General features: G+C 42.0%; 2 protein-coding genes and 1 long non-coding RNA gene across 8 annotated transcripts; 1 reads left to right on the forward strand and 2 right to left on the reverse strand.

Moving 5' to 3' along the window:
- Nucleotides 1-2,371: 2,371 nt before the first annotated feature.
- LOC124299850 (5-oxoprolinase) lies at nt 2,372-13,073 on the reverse strand. Of its 4 annotated transcripts, XM_046753245.1 has the most exons (21): nt 12,596-13,061; nt 10,965-11,223; nt 7,923-8,108; nt 7,609-7,853; nt 7,370-7,532; nt 7,206-7,291; nt 6,724-6,925; nt 6,375-6,635; nt 5,969-6,302; nt 5,672-5,885; nt 5,430-5,568; nt 5,066-5,343; nt 4,823-4,970; nt 4,642-4,754; nt 4,457-4,562; nt 4,197-4,364; nt 3,859-4,103; nt 3,658-3,769; nt 3,326-3,550; nt 2,814-3,155; nt 2,372-2,750 (listed from the first exon to the last, which is right to left on the reverse strand). In XM_046753245.1, the coding sequence occupies exons 2-21, from the start codon at nt 11,130-11,132 to the stop codon at nt 2,601-2,603; spliced, it is 3,885 nt and encodes a 1,294-aa protein (XP_046609201.1). In that variant the 5' UTR covers nt 11,133-11,223; nt 12,596-13,061; the 3' UTR covers nt 2,372-2,600. The 4 variants fall into 4 exon arrangements, with proteins under 4 accessions (XP_046609201.1, XP_046609202.1, XP_046609204.1 ...); XM_046753246.1 differs by lacking the exon at nt 12,596-13,061 and having other exon boundaries at nt 10,882-11,016; XM_046753248.1 differs by lacking the exon at nt 12,596-13,061 and having other exon boundaries at nt 7,609-7,867; nt 10,882-11,016.
- A 37-nt stretch (nt 13,074-13,110) lies between these two features.
- LOC124299852 (uncharacterized) lies at nt 13,111-16,103 on the forward strand. The gene is made up of 2 exons (XR_006907087.1): nt 13,111-13,738; nt 13,815-16,103. It is a non-coding gene; the product is annotated as an uncharacterized LOC124299852 (long non-coding RNA).
- LOC124299851 (long-chain fatty acid transport protein 4-like) lies at nt 15,060-22,005 on the reverse strand. Of its 3 annotated transcripts, none has more exons than XM_046753249.1 (13): nt 21,569-22,001; nt 19,733-19,883; nt 19,205-19,445; nt 18,853-19,096; nt 18,501-18,702; nt 18,017-18,296; nt 17,766-17,909; nt 17,419-17,556; nt 17,167-17,324; nt 16,923-17,076; nt 16,634-16,689; nt 16,445-16,543; nt 15,060-16,168 (listed from the first exon to the last, which is right to left on the reverse strand). In XM_046753249.1, exons 1-12 carry the CDS (start codon nt 21,688-21,690, stop codon nt 16,445-16,447), a joined length of 1,989 nt encoding a protein of 662 aa, XP_046609205.1. In that variant the 5' UTR covers nt 21,691-22,001; the 3' UTR covers nt 15,060-16,168. The 3 variants fall into 3 exon arrangements, with proteins under 3 accessions (XP_046609205.1, XP_046609207.1, XP_046609206.1); XM_046753251.1 differs by having other exon boundaries at nt 18,017-18,209; nt 21,569-21,968; XM_046753250.1 differs by lacking the exon at nt 15,060-16,168 and having other exon boundaries at nt 16,351-16,543; nt 21,569-22,005.
- Nucleotides 22,006-22,458: the final 453 nt, after the last annotated feature.

Consider the following 22,458-nt stretch of genomic DNA (forward strand, 5'->3'; position numbering starts at 1 on the left):
TACCAAGCTAAACGCTAAAAAACACTCGTCCTCCCCGAGGATGAATTTCTGCTGAGAGGTTTTGAGTGAGTTTCGTCCAAACATCAGTTGTAGGAACTTTGTGAATGAGTAGAATCACAATAATGTTAGTTTGTGGGGCATTGTAAAAGCTGAGGATGAGTTCGCTAATGGATGGTGAAATGAAGAAATAGAAAAGAAAATTTTGCAGGGTAACCAAGTAAATCTCACCGTTGTCATCATGAGAAAACATAACCCGGGGGATGAAAACTTTCAAGTATAACAATATTCTTCCTAACTACTAAGAAGCGTGGCGATAAAAGAAACTAGTGAAGTAAGTATTAAGGATCCGTAACGCGAGTGCCTTTAGTGACTCAAACCAGATGTATCTGACCATAAAGTTCTTGTCTAGCCAGTTACCTTCGTGTTCTCGAATGAAGAGTTCGTCTGCGTTCAACTGTGAACCGACAGCGAGGCCGATAGAAATGAGCCCGGTTAAGGTAAGTGTACCAGTTATTGACCCTATCCCAATTATTGACCTTTTTTGGTTGTGTCGGTTTGATCCTTAGTTCTAAAATTGCCAAAAAATAAATTTGTAGAATTTAACCCTCCAGCAATTGGTTTTAGTCATCGAGAACTTCACAATTTGTGCCGTCAATTTATAATTTGGGAAGTAAAAGAGTCAATAAGTGGGCCTAAATGTCAATAACTGGTACACTTACCTTATATCAATTTATTAACTATTCACGCTAATTATTAATCTCTCGGTTAATGTGAATTACTAACTCATCCGCTATAATATCAGTTATAACTCGCAAACATGTTACTCAACAGCCAATAAACTCTATGCTTTATTAGTTTTAACAAAACGACTAACGTTAATCGCAGTTATTTACAAAGTACAATATAGATGAATATATGTATGCCGGCACATTAAAAATCGTCCTTATGCATCGACTTTACGTGAATCATGGTCCACGGATTAGAGTTGCAATAAGCCGCCGTGTGACTGCATGATTTCGGTTATTAATATTGTATTTATCGTTTCTTGGTTGCATCGTGCGATGCCAGTTTTGTGTGAATCATGGTCCACGGATTAGAGTTGCAGTAAGCCGCCGTGTGACTGCATGATTTCAGTAATTAATTATTTTCGTGTCTGAGCGACCTCGTAACTGCCGAATAATTAATTCTTTTGTATTTATAACTTTTCTGATTATTTGTGAATTTCTATTAGCCTGCTTCTGTATTTTCTATCGTATTTTGAGCCCTATTGGCTTTATGTTTTATTTCATACTTTTTTGTAGTAGTAGTGTGCCTTATATTTTATTTCTGTTATTGCTTATTATATTTTTATTTATTTTTGTGCCTATTGTATCGTATATCGAGTTCCTTGGAGTATAATCGAGCGTAGAATCAGCCTCTAAATATTACCGCACCTTTTTTCTATTGCTATTGGCAATTTTATATTATTTTTGCCTGTTATTCTTTTCTCCGTATCTTGTTAAGTTAAGTTCTCCGTATTATTCTTGATTCTTTTGTACTGCGGTGTATTTAGCGTATTTCTTTATTTTGTGAACTCTCCGAATTTCTCACTCTCTCATAATTTTGTATTTTGTATTCTCTCAAAAGTTATGTTTAGGAATTCATTGTTTAATTCCTCAGGTCCGTAATCATTATAAATTATTGATTCTATCGTTTATGAATAATTCTACCGAAAGTTATCCAGTCGATCGTTTACGCTACCGATTTTGTAAATTATTGATGAATGTCAGTCTTTCGTACTGGTTATAATCTATGGTAAATTCGTCGTATTATCTACCAAGCTATCGTTACCTTGTTTTCTACGGATTGCAGTAAAGTTCTCTCGTTTCTAATTAACAGAATAATAATTTTCGTAGCGTCATTTGCAACTTGGGTAAAATCACGTCGCCCAGTGACGTGTAGTTTAAGTAAATTCTTGAATTATATCGCTTCTCCCGACCTACGTTCATTTTTCTCTGTTAACTACCGTCTCTCGTTTCAAAGCTACCGTTTAATTCTATTCTACCGAGATCTTTGTGAACAACGATTGCTTATTTTATTAACTACCGCTGTCGATACCATTTCATTTGCCTGTCTCAACCATGTAACCTTCCCGACAATATATGATCGATTGACCTGTTCATTTTTCCTGACTTGAGTTTATTCTTTATTTCATTATTTTTTTTAATTCTGTAATTATTGTTAGCTGCCTTGAATACCGCCACTCTACCAGTTCGTGTGAGTACCTGAGCCTAGCCAGCCATACAACGGATTCTCTATTTATTTTTCGTACGATTTCGTGTTATTTTTATTGATTCGTATTATTGTTTGAAAATCGACGCTAACGCGTCTGGCGCCCAACATAATTGATTTTGTTATAGTTTAATATTCTGAATAAGTGGAGAATCGCGCCAAAGTGTCAACGGTAAGTCCTCCTCCGCGGGTAACAGAATTTAGCGTTACAGTACATTTACAAAATTATCCCGCGGTAAGGCTAATTTTATTTAGATTATCACCAATTATCAGTAACCGAATTGCCACCATAGAAAGAAGGCGAGTAGGTTGCAGTTCACGACCAGGATTTAGACAGATTCTTGGGCCTTTCGGTACTCGTAAACGCTTCCACGTTCGACAAACTTTTCCGTCGCAGTCTTCTTGGCGCCATTTAAAAACTCGTTGGAACTTGGCGCGCCGTAGCCTCCGCCGCCTGGTGTTTCCAGGATGAAGATATCCTTTAAAAAGAGAAAAAACATTGTAACAAACAATTGCAGATGGGATATGTCAGAGTGACTCACCCCAGGGCAAACGGGAACTGCCGTCTTCGGCCCGAGGTTAATGCCGCGACCGTCAGCCTTCTTCAAAGTGTTCTTTCCACGGGCACCGGGAAGTCCACCCTCAAGACCCGGTGGGTTGTGAACCCGCCGCTCCGTCAGTACTGACAACGTCATCGGAGCCCTAAAGAGAATCTCTCGAATTACTCCGTCACCACCCCTGTGAGCTCCGGACCCCCCCGTGCCCTCGCGCAAAGTGAATTTCTTCAGGATAAGCGGGTACCGCTGCTCCAAAATCTCCGGGTCTGTGATTCGCGTGTTCGTCATGTGCGAGTGAACTCCGCCTCGGCCATCCCAAGTCGGCCCCTTTGATAAGGAGAAAAACGAAGAAGACAAATCAGAACAAACGTGAGGAAAACAGTCGAGGTTCTCATAACGGCAAATTGACTGTAACCGATAGGCTGAAATGTGGCAATACATTTTTATAAAGAATTGCGAAGGCGGAAAAAACAACCGCAACGAATGATTACACCCACCGCTCCACTGCCGCCAGCTACGGTTTCGTAATAGCCCCATTCCTTGGTCCCAAGTGTGACGTTGTTCATGCAACCCTGAGAGGCAGCGCAGGCCTTAAAGGCGGCGAGTACAACGTCGACAACGCGTTGGGATGTCAGGACGTTCCCACCAACTACCGCCGCGTCCTCGGAAGGATCGAGCAAGGACCCCTTGGGGATGATAACTCGTACCGGTTTCAGACAGCCCTGAAATCAACCGACAACCACCGACAACGTCGTCGCTTACTCTGAATAACGCAAGTTTCCATGGCTGACGTCACCGTTGCTCTTATCGTGCTTAGAGTCTAACTTACCTGATTCAGCGGCATGTCTCGTCCAACGATACTCCGCAAACAGTATATCAACGCTGAGAGAGTGATAGCTCGTGGAGCGTTGCAGTTTCCCCATACTTCGTAACCCGTTCCGCTATCAACAGAGGCGTGCCGGGTTCATGGATAGTCTTGATTCGTGGTGAGAAAGATATACATATTGTGAGGGTAAAAAACAAAACTCACGTGAAATCGAAGAGCGCCTCGCCACGCTCCACATCTATATCAACGTGGAGTCGTATCTCGCTACCGTCGTCGAGATAGTCATGAGCGAAGAGCGTCGTGGCTCCTGTTTGCTGTAGTGTCCTCAGTCCGACCTCCTTCAACATTTCCCGAACCGCGACTTCGGCGTAATTCTGAATGTGCCCCATGTACGCCTGGACCACATCTAGCCCATAAATGTCAATGAGTTCGTTTACGAGAAGCGTACCCTGAGAAATAGAGCAAAAAGAAAAACTCGGATCAAACAGTGACACGTACTGTTAGTAGCTGTTTGGACATTATACTGGGGATAGATAACAAACCTTGTGATTGGCTGCAATCTGTGCCTTCAGATCACTGAGATTGTCAGACAAGTTCCGAGTTCCTGAACTGCCTGGAATCTTTCCAGGCTCCATAAGTTTCTCAGTCAACTCCTTTTCTCTGAAGATCCCCTTGTGAACTAGCAAGAAACTTTTAAAGGTCGCACCTTCCTGCGGAGAGGCACGAAGGAACGTGAGATGAAGAGTCGGGCAAAGCGAGAATTAGAGATGCGGAAGAACCGCCGGAAGGAAATAGAGCTTACCTGAAGAAGAGTAGTAGAATTTGGTGGCATCGAACCGGGCGTTATTCCTCCGATGTCAGCGTGATGACCCCGACTTGCTACAAAAAATACTGGATTCTCTGAGCCGCTAAAAAAGGATATGCAGCTGAAATTCTTTAGTTTGCATAGTAATTTGCACGTTATTAATCGAGAATAAATTTACTCACGCGTGAAAGACAGGCGTGATGACTGTGAGATCTGGAAGATGAGAACCACCGGCGGATGGATGATTGGCCAGGATCACATCACCGGGAGTGAAGCGTCCCTCGAACGCCTTTATCTGAAGACAGGAACAGCTTGAATGTAGCTTCTTTTATGAAGAAGATAACTTGAAGATCAAGCATTTACCTGATATTGAACAGTCTCTTGCATAGCACCAAGATGCACCGGAATGTGAGGAGCGTTGGAGACGAGACCACCATCCGGACCGAATACCGCACAAGAAAAATCGAGACGTTCCTTGATGTTCGTCGATATCGCAGTTCTCTGAAGTATCCTGAAACGAAACATAGCGTATCTCACCGATAGCTAAAACCCTTATTAGCCCGGTTCAACTCGGCTATATAATCAGTTTTGGATGAAAATACTAACCTTCCCATTTGCTCAGCGATGCTCATAAAACGGTGGGAGAAAATGCTCAACTGAATCGCATCTAGCTCTGGTGTAACTTCGCTGCGACGAGCAGCTCCAATCTTGATCATCGTGTCTCCGCGCGACGTGATGACCGCCGAGCAATTCGGTTCGATCAGTAGAGTACCAAGGCCATCCATGATAATGGCGGGACCAAAAAGAGTGTGTCCGGGTGCCAGAGCGTGCAGCTGATAGACGTTGGTGTCTTGATACCCACCCTCGAAGTACACTCGGGTAGTCTATTTAAGTAATCAGACAACATGAAAGCAAGATAGTCGTATAATTATCATACGACAATCTTTCCTTTTCACCGTTTCGTATTTACCTTTTCCGGCATAGGAATTCCAGACGAATCCGGTAGGGCTGACTCTTCGGAAACAACTGTTTTGCCCACTCCACGGACTCTAATATCATCGACGAACACCTTTCGACCAGGCATCGTAAAACCGAACTCTGTCTGATACCTCAAAAAATATATTTACATAAAATTTAAGTGTTATTGAGTTTGTTTTCAAAAAGCCGCATCGGCCAAACGATGTATTAAAAATGAATCAGCTGTGGACTGACCTCTCAAGAAATGTAGCTAGAAAATCACCCTGAGCTGTTCCCGATTTCCCAGTCTTCGGGGTGCACATGAGGGCACAATCTGTGCCTTCGTACCGTAGGTGTAGGAAGGGCTCGGTGAAAATGGAAGTCTCCGGGAATCCTTGGTCTCTTAGTCGTGCTCGTACCTTCTTCGTCATAGCTTCGAATCGCTCGTCCAATCGATTGAAGGCCTCCCCTGAAACAATTTAATAATTCTTAGAACTTTGCTATTTCTAGGAATGTTCTGCTGCATTCACATTGCACCCAAATGTACACGACCTTCCTCATACGCCTCAACGCTGGGTTCTTGGACCTCCTCGACCACATCAGCCAGCGCCATTCCGTAGGCGGATAAAATCCCAGCGTACTTGTGAACAAAAACGGTTCCCATACCGAGGGAACGTGCTATGGCACAAGCATGCTGTCCTCCAGCACCTCCGAAACAGGCAAGAACGTGCCGCGATGTATCGTAGCCTTTGGCCTGGGTGAGGGCCCGAATGGGACGGCACATCGCTTCGTTTGCCACCCTCACAAACCCCATCGCCACCTCCTCAACACTCATCACCTCAGTTTTGGTCCCGGAACAGGCTTGCCTTGCCAGGAATGTGTTGATCTGCGGGATTTGTGAGATTTCAGTGATGGAAAAACGGTTATTTACACAAGCTTCGAAGGTAGAATAACTTACGTCGTCAGTGAGGGCTTTGAATGCCTTCACCGTGACAGCCTCGTCAAGAGGCTCGTTCTCTTTAGGCCCGAAGATCTTTGGGAAATACTCCGGCAGCAGGCGTCCCAGCGCCAAATTGGCATCGGTAACCGTGAGCGGACCGCCTTTCTTGTAGCAGGCAGGCCCGGGGTGAGCGCCAGCACTTTCTGGCCCGACTTCAAAGAGTCCCGATCTGAAAAACAACATCGAACCACCTCCAGCTGCCACTGTATTCACGTCTAGCTGCAGCATGGACGCGTCGACGGTAGTCCGGTTTGTTAGGCAATTATTACTTACTCGTCATTATGATATACACAGATGTGACTGTTACCTGCGCTGCCTGGATCGTCACTCCCGCAGTGGTGCTCTCGTAGACGTGTTCGAAGGCCCCAGCGTATCGACTGACGTCGGTCGACGTCCCTCCCATGTCGAACCCGATCACTGGAAGGTCACTTATTTTTTGGTACGTCGTCATTGCGTACCCAACAACCCCGCCAGCTGGACCGGAAAGAATTGCTCGAGACCCGTTGAAGCTGCGAGAGAAAAGTCAAGAAAAACCTTTCGTTTAGAATCGGGAGCAAAGAAAAAAATCAGAATAAGTTTTGTTGGGTGATAACTGGAACCATCCACCTTGGCCTAATGAAAAATACTGACAGGTAGGTAAAGGAAAGATCCAAAAGCTGAAAGCCGCTCATCTTGAGGATTCAGAACGAACACCAACCATATTTAAAATGAATCATGTGCATCGTGCCAAGCGCCAGAACCAAACAGAGAATAATTGGTAAGGATTGTACTTTGAATCCAAATACTCACGACGTCATCGGTGTCAGTCCACCGTCACTCTGCATAAAAAGGACGTTCACTCCTTCCAAATTATTTTTGAAGCCAGAAGCGAAACCCTAACAAATATGAATCAAAAGTTGCATTGTAATTTTAGAATCTATATGTTACGAGCAGCGTTTCGTTATGCATTGTACCTGCAAGTAAGTCTTTATGTGAGGAGTGAGGTAAGCATCGGCTGCGGCAGTGAATCCGCGGGGAACAATTCTGGCCATAGGCATCACAACGTGTGAAAGAGATATTTCAGTGAAACCTATTTCACTGGCAAGCTCACCGACGCGAATCTCATGCTCAGCGTATCTGTAAAATGAAATATTAATCCATAATTACTAACGAAATGCTTCATCTAAAAACCAGACAACAAATTTAAACTTACGAATAACTGTGCGCCAAGACCACAGCCAGACTTTCGATTCCCTTTTTTTTCAAACCTTCGAGGTCCTTCTTGAGCTTCTGCTCGTTAAGTTCTTTCGTTACCAGAAATTCTTCGCCTGTGGTACCCTTGACGCGTTTCCAACCTCTGGTCACGTCCCCCAGTTGGCATTTTCCTGGCAGAGCCGGAACCACCCTACAACCCACCTCAACCACCTCGGAATAGAGAACCTCCGGCGTCACGACCTCCTACAATTCCACCCCTAATTCACGTTGATTCTGCAAGTAGCGGGGCATGTAGTAGTGCTGTATATATACCAGATCAAAAATGTTTGGCCGGGCCTGATTTCCGATGAAAAGTAGCTCCTTGAAGCCTTCGTTAACCAGAAGCGCCATCCTCGCGCCCTTTCTCTCCAATAGGGCGTTTGTGGCTACTGTCGTCCCCATCCGGATCCACGCGATCTTCGATGTGTCAACAGCGCCGTCCATCGGGACACCCGTTTCCTGCATATTGTACATATATTTAAATACTTGATTCGTGAAGGGTGTACCTTATCATTTCACAACTCCATAACTTTAGATGATATCAAACAACTTCTCACCAACGGTAGACCTGACAAGTTCCCTGAAACTTTTGCGGCATTTTTCGTTGCAAACGTCTAGACAATCGATTACTGTTCGTAATGTGCTACTATGATGTATTAAACGTATCATGATAACCATTTGAAACAATCTCACGAACAGACTCGTGAAAGATATTACACATATCCTTGACATTTGTCTCCGTGACTTGTATTCAACTTTCACAATACTCTTAAATTATTGTGTTGATTCGAATTACAAGTAACACACTACATAGGTCCACATTTTATCCGCACTTGATGGGTACTTCATAAAAACCACAGAGAGTGTAAGGATGAATATTATTTTTCTGTAGAATCCACGCTCATTCCTATTCTCTCATACTAAATTTACATGAACTGGAAACTTTGCTGTTCGATTGCATAATTAAGCATTTTGATGGAATAACTTCCTGAGCCATAATGTGCATACATGCCAGTATACGAGTATTGTAACCTATCTTGTACTCTGGCACATTTTTACCAAAATAGTACAAGATCTCTACAAATATGTAAAAATCTGCCAGAGGATTGATCTATTAATAATGTAAAAGTGACATGTTAGTTGGATTTTTTAGCGATGAACCAACAATGGCATCGAATCGTTTTTGATTACTTCTAATCTTATTTTGGTCGTTCACTGAATTTTGGTACTTTGGATATTGAAGGAAGGAAGTTAAAATTTCACTGGAATTTCTATCGAACAGGAAAAAGAAAATATATGATCAAGACACATAGCCTAACAGATCAAACCATCAGGCACTTGTGCATAAAGGAAAGAACTCCTGTTCAGGGTAAATTAACTTCTAGTTGAAGTTGGGCTTGGTTAAAACTTGACAAAATGGTAAATCAATGGAAGTGGATAATTATTGGAAATAAAAATCTGATCAAAAATTGATATTTTCCAAGTCCGGTTCGAAATACGAATAATCGTGCATAGTGTTCTCATATCCACATTCACACGCAATACGTAAATGAAGCCACAGTGTCCTTGACACCCGTTGGTCTGCCTAACCCCTACAGTCGGGATGGGACGTCATATCGATTTCCTCCGGGAGGTTCGTCGAAGGTACAGAGGTAAAGGGGAGACATAAGGGAGCGTGGAGGAAGAGAAGCAGAATCAGGCAGTCGAGATGAAGACCTCGAAAGAGAGAGAATCCTATCGGCGTGTGAATGTGAAAGTATCGTTTGTTCGCCTGGGCAACGAACATACAGCCTAATGCAGTAGCTGGGCTGAAACTTTCTGTAAAATTGGTCAGTTCAAAAGATCGAAAGATAAGAAGTTGAGCGGAAGGACATTGGTATTGCACAGCAAAAGTAGAGGTGTAGTGCATTGTGGTGTCGTAGTCAACCGTCTGGTTTTCAATAAATGCAAGCAAGGCCAAACACGAAAAAATCAAGCTTTACTAACTTTGTTCGTGCATTTACGGAACTCGGCAGTACTTAGAAATATGTCTGTGTTGATTCGTTTTCTATACTTGAGGCAATAACGCCACGTTTGATTTTTCTCTTTTCTATTCTCTGGAAGTAGAAAGATTATGACAGATTCTTAGGAGTTTCTTAAAACAGTGATATTCGTTTGAGACGACAAATACACTCAGTTTGTCTTGGTGCAATAACCACGGAAAAAAGAGAAAAAATATGAAATGAAATATCTGATAAATTAAAGAATTGGCACCTTTCTATTGAGATTGTGTAAAATATCTTGGTAGATTCTCAGATTTTCATGCAAGTGTTTCAATGTTATGTACGAAGAATAGTATTTTTTCGAATTTACTAATTAGGTCTCAAAGCGTTCCAAAAGGGGTATCATTATACTTTTGAAACAATACATATGAATCGTCAAAGAAACGTTGTGATCAAGGAAAAATTTCGAAACTTTAATTTTCAACGGGAAACAAAGAAACATGAGATTAAAAATAAATAGGAAAACAGAGAAGAAATTGAAAATGGTCATTTGCCAAATGGCTGCTCTACTGATTGATCATAGTATTGTACATTCTAAGATGATGTTGCGACATCAAAAATGGTTGAAAACACTCTCAGAGAATCTTAAAGCCACCCAAAAGCCTAGCTTAGACTAGCTTTACTCAAGTATTTACATGAGATTTCACTCCTTCTATTAGGTACGTTATATAACAGACTCAGATATTTAATTAACGCATCTTCGTAGGTAAAATTGAACTCGTCTTTTGTAGAAGTAGATGTAGAAGAATTGTAGATCATTACAAGAATTATAAGTATTTGCTTTGGTGCTGAGAGGGGAAGAAAAAAATTAGGAATATAATTTCCAGCAAACGTTCCTAAGCATCAAAACTGACGAGACTGATTGTAAGAATCGCGGAGCTTCTAAAATTAGGAAATCATTACCAAATGACATTACGACGTAATCTGGGAAAAACCAAAACATTATCTCTATCACTCCGGTCAGCGTACACTTATTGCCCCATTAAATCGTTACAACATGTGTAATTAAGCCTCCCACGCGTTCGTTCAATTCAATCATCCAATATCCCGATGACACCCGTACCAAGCATGGCGCTCAATGAATTCAAGTGCTACAAAAATAAATTCCCACAAAATGCGATCTGGCACCACTAACGAACGATAATAACTTGACAAAGTGTAAATTATTAATAGACTTGTAATAGCAGTACATGAATCGGCATCCTCTGCATCACAAGTTTGGTATTCAATCCCAAAAGAATTGGTCACAGCCGTGAGACCAATGGATCCTGACCTGCTCGAGGATTCTGCGAATTCCCTCGCGGGGTGCGTCCTCATAGTTGCTGGGATCAACCGAGAGGAGCTTCATCACGCGAACCTTCCCGCCCGGACATTCCGCGTAGACGTCGGTGAAGGTACCGCCACGATCAATGGCGAACCCGAATTTATCCTCTACGACCATGATCCTGGTTCGACTGCTTTTCCTCCTCAATGCTCCCTGAGCTCCACAATAAGTATCTTGCAATACTGCACGACTACTCAACCTCAAGCCGCTATGTGGGGTAATAAATTAGGTAATATTAACGATCGTCAATGTTATTCATATTGCTAAATGGTAATATGAAACGAATTGGCTCATGAATAACCATATTTACTCATACATATACGGATTTTCCTTTATTCGGCTAAATAACATTCATCAAAACTTTGACTAGAAATGTGTAATAAAAAATTATTCAAATTTGCAGCTTGAAGACAAACCGTCGAAAAAAATTTAGATGATTCAAAAATCATAACTAGTAATTTACTCGCCGTTACATAATTCAATTGGAAAAAGTAGTGAACCAGCCAATCTGAATTGCATTATTGCATAGAAATTTTGTGCGGTAACAGAGATCCCCCCACCCTGATATTAGAATAGCATTGAATCACTTCTTGTATTGCAGTTGCATCAGCTGTGCATTGAAATCGATAAATTTTTACCAATCGTCGCAAGGCTAATGCGTCAGATGCAAATCATCGATTTCACTGAGTTACAACACTATAAAAGACTAGGTATTAGCTCAGCTGTATTGTGAATGATCGTGCATTTATCAGATAGTTGACAGACGTATGAAAACAATGTTACGTAACTATTATATTTACGCTTTATTCATTTATTTTGATTTACAACTGATATTGAAGACAATTCAACATTTCCTCCCGCGTTATCTATCGCAAATTATTAAATATTTGAACAGCAGCACAGACTTGTGTCCTTGCAACTTTTCACGGGCTGGATAATGAGATGTACGGCACCACGAATAGTTGAAAATCGAATTCAGTTAAAATTTACAAAAAATTGATCTATATCGCAACTCGAAATTGATGCAGTCGATATATGACAAGTGACGAAAATATGAAAATGTACAATAAAATATTGCTGTGATACGGATACAAAATAATATAACTATATGTACCCAAAACATATATATGACATAATGATCTACGTGATGGGACGACCCATTTGTGATTGTGCCACTTGATTCTACAAGCTTAATATAGTAAATACGACTTCTTGACAGCAATTCCTTGAATCGTACAATGAGACGACTGATAGTGACACAAGATTAAAAAATTGATCAAGAGAGTGGACAACTGAGCGGTGAACCAAGGATGGTTCCTACATCCACGTGGGTGATGACATTCATGTCTAGGCTCTACAGCACTATCAGAAATAGTCCTATAGCAAACGATAAAGCTCAACAGTGACGTAGATGTTACATTGAATTATATAATAATAATATATATCACATAACACTGTATTGTTAAGTGACGCCTGTGCGTAAAACTAAAATCTAGACCTCACACCGAAGGTATAAGATAACGGATATAAATAAACCACACGTTTTTGATGTAAGTTGTTAATGATAAGAAAAAACTTACATCTGATCACACTACACAAAAGCGGCTCCTACGATGCGTGATATCAGCAAAATACTTGACGGTAAATAAATAAAGTTGGCAAGAGTTGGAAGTGTTGTGGACGACGCCTGAGTAGGTGCAGGGTGTTATCACTCAATCAGCCCTTTGTACCGTCCGAGTAAACATCTCTGTGTGGAAGACGGTAAACAGAGGACAGAGCGAACGACGGCTGTTTACCAGAAGAAGCGACTTGTGCGCAACGCCTTCATGTGGGTCACACGCGCTCGCTGGTTCGCTTGCTCGGTTACAACTGATACTGATTTCTTGCCGCGGTAGCATTCGTCTATCTATAATACGGTACCATGCGCGATTCGCGGCACCTCGATTCACCGAACTCGCCTATATTCGTGTTGGAAACTTGGAATGCGAGTCGGTTGGTACGCATGTTGTATCTTGTAACACGCAACCGACGAGAGCGAGAACAATCACTTTGCTGCGATAACCGTCGAGCTTTCACTCTAACGTGCCTTGAGCTCTTCCCTGGTCATGTGATGTCGACGTCGCACGACAACGTCGGTAAAATTAACTAATTATTAACCGGGTTCGTTCGGTTCGATGTCAGTTACAGTAGAGTTAGAGTACAGTTGGAGTACAGTCTCGTTGGCGCTGCTGGTACGTGGTATCATCCTGTGTACAAACCGTGTTTGACGTGACGTAGCTTCCCGGCGAAAAAAAAAAGAATTGGTTGTTCGCATGTCATCTTGTAACCTTCGATATAATTGTGTTATTCATTTCTTATCAAACATCGGTTGTTGTGAATATCCAAGAGAATGATCAGTACAGTGCAAATTGCGTCCAGCTACTTAACGTTAACAAATGTGTTAAATTAATCCTACGGTAACTTGCATTGAGCATCCCTAGAACATGTACATCAAATTGGTTGTCTTGTGGAACAATTTGTAAACAATTGATACTGACTGATGTGACGAATATCCAAAATATCTAATTTGGGTAGGACACGTCTTGTTCTATCCACACAACCCACGTTTTATGCACATTGAATTAGTCGTCATTCGATGGTACTTGTGAAACATTCGGATTAGTCAATTCTGCCACCAAGTTGCAATGTAACGGAAAAATAGCTGCATGTAATGGTTGATATTTGTACGTGTATACTTTGTCAGTATAAATATCTAGTGTTTTTAAATGATTTATAATCGAGCCATGATAATTATTGAAGCATGAAGTAGCTGGTTGGCATGAACAGAAGAACATGTACCAATTCTAGGCGTACAAGTGGATTGGCAGTTGTGCCTTACGTACGATGGACACACACGCGTACCGCGTTTCTCTTCCGCGGTTTTTTCATATCATCATTGTGGTATATTACGCAAACCACACTTGGAGGCCGACACCAATGGTGCGTCCCGAAATGAGGACGCGTCAGAACTTATATAAGATGCACCTCCAAAGGAAAAATGCTCAAATCTAATAAGAATAACAAATAAACCAAATGGTCTCTAAAATACCAATACGCCGCGTTATCATTCGTTCGCGGAACTCATTCTTATAATTATGCTAAAACATGATAAGCTTTCATAATTATATACCTAAAACTGATTTCCGACGGTTATTACAATGAATAACGGTGGAATGTATTATACGTATATTGAGACAAATGACCATTTTGCTTTCCATAATAAAAGGGTATTTCGTCAGACGCAACGCGAATTTGGCGGATTCAAATTCGCGATGCTCTGACCTCTAATAAAAAAGGGAACCCAATCTAACAATTTTGGCGGTCCTCCAGCTGAGGAATGTCCGCTTCCCGGTGCAAATTAAACCGTTGCTTTAATTTAATGTACTTACTTCCTCACGGGTGTATTAGCGAAAGTTGTTAACTAAAGTACAAGCTCGGCCAATTGAATATTCCTTCTTTACTCACAATCTCTTGTTCTGGCGGGCAACGTAAGGTCGATGACAATTTTCAGTTAGACTATTGAACAGCACACTTAATTTTATTAAACAGAATGTGTTACACTATCAGCTACTTTGAGGAATTTGTGCAATTAAAATTAATGAATAATACAATAACGAATTAATAATTTTAGAATAATACAAAGTGCTTATATGGCGAGTTAATCGCAGGCTTAGTGATAATGATAATGATCCCTCGTACCGACGCTTCATCATATATATATCCCGATCCCGTGTTGTCCAACGGGAGGTTCTAATCGTCGGTGACCGGCGATACCCGAGAGGTCATAAAGCATGGTTCCGCTGACCTATCGATTCTTATGGAGACTTGACCGATAGGTGAGTTGGGGGTCATTACGGCTGTTGATCATATGGGTTTTTTTTTGGGTAGTAGTTCGGAGGCTGGAAACGACTGGACAATTTGTATTGTCTCAATATATTAAAGTATATTTGTTTACATTGTAATATGCGGATAGTGGTTACACCGCAGGATTTACGAATGACGATCTTTTGAAATTTCAAAACATTTTATTCACTACAAACAGAATGCAACATGAGATTTTAAACAATTATAGGAATAACTTAAATCTTTGCTTGTACAGATATACAACAGATGTATGTATACTATCATAATCTATATTACAATATAATTACATAGGTATATGGTACGGTATATAATCCAACAACGTGCGACAAGAATCAGACATATTGTTCTTTATTTTATACGTGTTTGTATAAAATTATTTCCAAGCAAGCTGACCAGGAGAAGTTATCAAAATGCGTGAATTAACAGTTCCTCCAGACTGGATAATGTTTCAGCCTGAATACTCTAACTACCTACGAATGATAGCTTTACTATAATAATTATGTTAGAGTAGAACTCTACATACAAGATGATCTAAAAAGGAGCCCGCTACTCCCGAGAAAACTTGGCACCATCTTTACTGGTAATGAAATAATCTGCGCTACCAGACAGAACGAAAGTCTAGCAAGAGAACGACAGAGCCAGCCAACAATCCGCAAGCTTGACAAAGACACAAGACGGCTAACACAACCGCCGAAGACGGAATGTGACCGAAGTTGAGTCTGTCCAAAGCCAACCTAACTTAGCATTACTTGACCTATCTAACCTACAAGAACGACAACGTAACGTGCGAGGTTTTATATTGAACACGTCAAATATATACATATAAAATAGAAAATACAAATGGAACGTGTAGCGTGACGTGAACGCCACAATGGTACTAATGTATTGTATACGCATACTGAGTAGTATGCAAAGTACGGACTAAATGATATGAAACAGTGTTGACGGAGGAAAATGGCTCGTGTACATTCTCAAGCTTCGTGCCAAATGCCACTCTTGGCTGAAGACATGAATTTGTTCGGAAAGGCCTTGAATCAAAAGAAATTAAATTTAATCCACTATTACTCGATTCAAGAATTCCCTACTGAACACTATTTAGTTGCCACCAGGGGCAGGCGAGTGACACTATAATACCAGTACATAACAAAAACTCGAGAAAGTATAACTGGTAAGTTTTTACTTGTATTCATGCAGCGAAAAATGGCCGTTGACTGATATGTCCTTGATTGAAAGAGTCGAAGATATCCTACCTATAAAAAACACCTTATATGTACAAGAAAGAATACCATCAAACTCTCAATTTTTGTTGCACCACTTCTTAGCGAATCAATCCAATCGGTATATCAGTCAAATATCAAAGTTCTACTGTCTATAACATAATCGCAAGCATGAAATGAAGAAAACACGTCTCTACTTTAAAAAAAAAAATGTATGACAGTCATTATTTTTTATTTCTCAGATCAAAGCACAGAAATTTTATACACACAGGTATTCGTTACATCGCTTGAAAACCTTGCATGGCTTACCTATAATCGAACTCTTTGCTCCACGATATCGGTGTAAAGCTGCTCTGTGAGTCTAACGTAGAATCCAGTTTTGTCCAAAAAGTATACAGGATCGTTGATCTGTTGACCGACATACAGACATTGAAAATAATAAAGATCATTGACGTGATCGACGGGCAGCTAAAAGCAAGAGAAGAATTAATTAATTACCTTTTTAACATCGAAAGCTTCGAGCTGCAAGTCCCGCTTCTTTATCTTGAAAGTCCCTGCCGAGAGAGAGCGAGAGAGAGAGAGAACAGAAAAAGACGTTAATGACATTTAGTACAGGGGTTTGGAGTACCGATGATAATGTTTCTTAATGTTCTAGTACGAACACGACACTTCTAGAAAAGAATAGCAAGAAAAGAAAACAAAATAACGATGAAGGAAAAGCAATAATTCACCCGAGCAAGTGGTAATAAATTATATAATTTAGAAGCTTTTCCAGCCTCTCTGTTACCCGTTATTGAAAACTCGGTTAGAATGCGGATGAAGAGGGGTCGTGCATAGGCTGGCAAGGCGTGTTTCACGGCTTCCGCAAACTTGTCGAGGTTCAACGAGCGCTCGGGGTCATAGATAGCGGCCATTCCAGCTTTACCCTCGGTCCCAGGTACCTTAACAATATCCCGTTCATTTTAAATTCTATACATACGTACATTGACTGTTAACTAAAAAAATAGTATCATAGTTGGACAAATATTTACCTCGACTCCGTAGACGGCGGCGTCCCTAAGACCAACTACGTTACTGATGACGGCCTCGACCTCCGAGGTCGCGACGTTTTCTCCGCGCCATCTAAAAGTATCTCCAGTTCTGTCTTTGAAGTAGAAATACCCAAAGTCATCCATCACCAAAATATCACCTGAGGAAAAAACGGAATAATGTTTCGTCTCCGTGAAAGAAGCAGGTTTGTTTTACTCCTGACGTCAGAGTTTAGACTCGCATAGAAAACCAACCAGAATTGAATACTCGATCACCCTTCTTAAATACATCAAGAATGATCTTCTTCTCGGAAGCTTTCTTGTCAACGTAACCACTGAAGTCATTCACCGCCTTCTTCGGGTTTATTTTACCGACGAAGACCCCAGCCTCGCCTATAATAGGAAGGAGACATGAAGACGTTAAAATCTCTCTTTCAAACTCCGTCGTGTTCCATTTTGTCTGTGACAAACAGTAATGTTCTTTGTATAAACACACTTTTACTGCACTGGCTATGAGTCTGTATACGAGCGTATAAGGGGATGATATCAGACCATCTTCCGGCTTTATACGCCTTAAGTGAGTACAGAACGACGTGATTTACCTGGCTGACAGGGGATGCAGAAGCCGTCGGGACCGCGCAGAGGTTCGCCAGTTTCCTCATCCACTCGAAGCAACGCAACGGGATAAAGTGCTCCAGCGTACCTGGGCACGAAACCCACGGAACCGACGCGGCTGTCAATATTGACTGTGAAATAACGAAGCCTCGTCAATACGTATTTTACCCTAATCGTTTAACATTCATTTTAACATTAGGCGGCCAGAAAAAGAAAGTGCAGGTGTATTTCGACCTACCAAGATTCGAGTTTCCTTCTGTGGCGCCGTAAAACTCTCCTATCTGTTTGACGCGAAATCTCTCTACAAAGGGCCCCCATATTTGGGCCTTAAGTCCGTTGCCAAACATGAGCCGTACCGAATGGGAAGTGTCCGTAGAACTCGGAGGAATGGCCAGAAGATAGCGGCATATTTCTCCTATATACTGTGCCACCTGTAGCGATAAAACCGCAACAAACATGAGCCAATCTCTTCGAGAACGCCGTGAAAAACCGTTAGTATTTTTATATCGAAGCTCAACCTAAGCGAAGAATGTTATAAAAATTTTACATTGAAATACATCAATAAATTAATTTCACTATGAATTTCGAGCCACTGTAAATCAATATCCTTAAAGTTCGTTGGAGAATAAAGACGACAATGATGAAGAGCAAAGTTGCATGGGAATTAAGTATCCGATATTCTGTTCTTCATATCGCCAAAATACCCAGACAAGATGTCTTACCGTGCACTCGTAGTGCACACAGTCAGGCCAGAATTTGGAAGCGCTGAAACGACGGCGAAGAACGACAGTGATTCCACGCAAAAGCGCCTGACCCGCACCGACAATACCACCAGCGGTATGGTAAAGTGGAAGAGCGTCGTAAATGCGATCGGTCGTCCGAAGTCCAAGCATCGAATGGACGCCACAGGACATCAACATGTACCTACGACAATAGCAGCGAAAGTGTAAGTCGAAGAGAATATTTATTCGACATCGGAATATGCTTTGCAGTTGAATGTAACGAGCGCGTCGAATAGATTTCATAATGTGTGATTTGTAATTTGTGTAATTTGAAACGAATTCTACTGGATACCTGAGGTTCGTGATAACAGCGGCTTTTGGCATTCCAGTTGTTCCCGAGGTGTAAATATATATCAGCTTGTCCCGGGGACTACATTTGACCTGCGTACCATCAGCGGAGAGCTTGTCGCCTGATATTTTAGAAAATTCGATACTAAGATCGATCGACGCCGGCAATGACGTCCGCACCGAAGTAGGAACATCCGGCCACCGATAAAGCGTCAGCCCGGAAATCCCATCCTTGACCTCATTGACGGCTGTAACGACGAGACTCAAATTGATCACCGTAATTTTCACCCCTCAGAGAAACTGGGCAAGCACATTGTGCTGAGCTCATTGGTGCATCTCACGAAGCATTGCCTCACCGTCCGCAAGCTCCGAGCCAAAGATCACTGCCTTACAGTCAGCTGCCCGGATGCTGTGGATAAGGACCTCGTGACGCAGATTCGTGTTGACGAGGGCAGCAACGAGGCCCACTTTGCTCAGTCCAAGCCAGAAACCTACGTACTCGGGTCGGCTGTCCATTATCAAAGCGATGCTATCACCACGGGCCAGTCCCTGTCTGGAACGGAAAAACCGCGCCACCCGGTTGCTGAACTCCTCGAGCTGAAACGTGGCAAAGGGATCCATCAAAGCAAAGGAAAGTCTGGTACTGTCCCTCAACGTGTAAGTTTCACTCGTACATAATGTAGAGAACTGCAGTGATTCACAGCATGCTAGGAAACCATAGTACCAATTTATTGTGTCATGTAGGCTGTCAAAAATCAGCATGAAGCAGCGACGAGCTTGACACAAATCAATTATCAGAGTACGGTGAATGTCGTGAATGAATTCCCCGATGTTACCGTATACCTATCTTCTATACTCGTGGAAATCGTTTAATAGTTCATTACCTGTTGGTAAGTCCATTCCTTGTCTTCGAAAACGAATGCGGCGTGGTCAGGATGCGCGGCAGCGAGCCGCGCGAAAACCTCGGCGACGGTGAACCCCCGAGATTCCCACCACCAGAGCAGAATGTTAACCCGCAAAAACCTGAACGAACCTCTGAAACGGAATCTCAACATTGTCATCTATTTCGCAAGTACCACAAGGTTGTGTTATATGTTCTGGCACCCGTATACTTCTATTACTTTATCCAGGGTACTGAAAATTTATTTCGAATGTAGATAGCTTAATGCAATGTTTCGTAACCGCATATCCAAACCGAATGCTAAGCGCACAGAAAGTTGAATTGAATCATCGAATGTATCACGCTGATCAGTCCTCATTGTTTCCTCGTCAACTTGTTTCATTATGTTCCCTTGGACATGTTGAAACATTCCCGTCATCGAGACCTGCTTCCCTTTGATTTAATTTTTCCCGTATGAGCTTGCAGCTAGAGTTCCGGAACTACTTCTCCGGTGTAGATCATTTGAATGGACTTTAAATTCCAACGCCCATTCAAATTACGATTGGGTAGATGCGTGGTAACTCTTACGAGAAAGATACTTTATGCGGGGGATAAGGTAGTGGATGCGGGCACACACGTATGTCGCGGATAAAACACATACAGCCGCGTCACACTTATCAATTATGTGCATACTAAATCACTGCGCGAGGCGTCCGTAACGACCCTTCTAACCGTGCCATATGTTGTACTGGAGAATTCGCTATATAAAGACACGCTGCACACGTATGTGGGTAAGTATATATCCAAGTACCGTGTACATACGCTAGGTACTTCGTTTCGCTTCTCATTCATCGCTGTCGCCATCGCCGAAAGCCGCTGCAGCTCCTCAACTCTGCATTTATCATTAGAATTATCCAAGCGCGAATGAAGTATGAAACTATGTCAAGTCAAATGATGTTCCAGGCGAATAATGTGCCGGTACTAAATTTATTCGGCGAAAAGAAAACGCTGTGACTGACGCTTTTTATCTTCCCGCTGCTGAACACGTGTTACATTGTGGAACCCAAGTCGGGATCAAATTGTATTTTCTTTCTCTTCGCGGGACGAATGAGTCGCTATTAGGTAACTCGGTTTCATCCTGTTGCAAGCCCCATTCTGGAGAGCAGCAGCAGCGCAGTCATTTGTGTCTAATTCAAGATGAAATATACTGGCGAACGGAAAAGCATAAGTTAATGCTACTCTGTTTGCTTGTCTTCTAAACGGATAGATTCGAATTGTCTAATTGTACTCCGAAGCACATCCTTATATTCATACTCTTCCAGCTTCTTCATCAATGCTTTTATTTTCTCTGATGTTTAAGCAATTTTCTACAATGGTCTAATAATAAAAATATAACTAGGCCGGTACAAGATACGCGTGGGCTGCTTTACGGTTTCAAATTTTTTCAATTTCGGAACGTACGAACAGCTATTCGTTAGTTAAAGTAGACTGTAATAATTTACTATCGGTAACTGATATTCACCCAAGTTAGTACACTCACGTACCTATAATACCAAGGTTGCAACTCCGAGGCCCGTACACATTAAGAAAGCATAAAATTTCTGCATTGGAGTGTAATATAACATTATGCCCCACGGCTGCCACATGAAATTCCAGCGCCGCGGATGCGTCGAGGCGGGCGCATATAATAATACTACATATATATGTAGTATATATACATGTGTATATATATATATATATATATATATATGTATATATATGTACATATATACATATATGGTATAGAGTACGCAAGAAGACTCGAGTGTCAAGAGGTTTGTGTTAACATTCATAAACTCACAGAATATCCCTTGGTAGAGTTTTGTAGAGTATATAAAGCATTCTTCGTCGATTTCCGGTGAATAGGAAACCTGCGAGTAGCACGGCCCCGGCGGATAACAGAAGCTTATTAAGCTCCGTCATTGTGAAGGAGGTTCCGGTCGGCCCGGTCCCAGGGAAAAAACTCAAGATCGCACCTGCGTGGAGCGCAATTAATATTGAGAAAAAAATCGCGAGGTGGCGCGCGGGCCAAAATCACTCCCGCGGACGAAACAGAGGGAGACGAGTACTTTTCAAGGGAATAACGACGCGTCGGAAAGAACGGCACAATTGCGACTAAACGACGAATCACTACGCGAGCAGTCCTTTTGTCATTGAGCTACTCCGCTCCGCGACGACAACACGACGATAACTGATCGTAAGCTCCCTGCCTGCACGTATAGCCCCTCATTCAACCAGGAATTCGTGTGCACGTGACCACATACGTACACAAGCTGCCTGCACCAACGCTAAGAGCGAACGAACGAACGAACGCCAATTGCCGTTCATATGACAATTTTCTGCTGTCAAACGGAGCCGGGGTAACACGTACACCTATCTTCATCCTTACACTCTGACGCGCTGCATGCACGCGGCACAAACACAGGGACTACTTTGTAAGTATGTGGGTACGTATAACTATGTATTACTTACTCCGCGGCCAATAACAAGCTGACATCGGATATACAACCAGCGGATAATTTTACGCTGCCGAATTTGCAATCTTTCACGTTCATCCGAGGGTGGAAAAAAAATTCTTTTTAATTACAAATTCTCCTGCCTAATACCTAAGCGTTCTTCGGTTCTTAGTTATCCTCGTTTCGTTATCTGTTTATTCTATATTACATTCAGACAAATCGCGTAATTCTCAGG

This window comes from Neodiprion virginianus, chromosome 3, assembly GCF_021901495.1.
Source record: "Neodiprion virginianus isolate iyNeoVirg1 chromosome 3, iyNeoVirg1.1, whole genome shotgun sequence".
Lineage (NCBI taxonomy): Eukaryota > Metazoa > Arthropoda > Insecta > Hymenoptera > Diprionidae > Neodiprion > Neodiprion virginianus.

Coding starts and splice junctions, on each gene's coding strand:
- LOC124299850 (XM_046753245.1), bottom strand. CDS start 11,132: ATGGTCGTAGAGGATAAATTCGGGTTCGCCATTGATCGTGGCGGTACC. Junction 6,926..7,205: donor GGACTGACACCGATGACGTC/GTGAGTATTTGG, acceptor TTTCTCTCGCAG/CTTCAACGGGTCTCGAGCAA. Junction 3,770..3,858: donor GAGGCGCTCTTCGATTTCAC/GTGAGTTTTGTT, acceptor CTCTGTTGATAG/CGGAACGGGTTACGAAGTAT.
- LOC124299851 (XM_046753249.1), bottom strand. CDS start 21,690: ATGACGGAGCTTAATAAGCTTCTGTTATCCGCCGGGGCCGTGCTACTC. Junction 19,446..19,732: donor AGGAATGGACTTACCAACAG/GTAATGAACTAT, acceptor GCCACGTTTCAG/CTCGAGGAGTTCAGCAACCG. Junction 17,910..18,016: donor AGAAGGAAACTCGAATCTTG/GTAGGTCGAAAT, acceptor GTTATTTCACAG/TCAATATTGACAGCCGCGTC.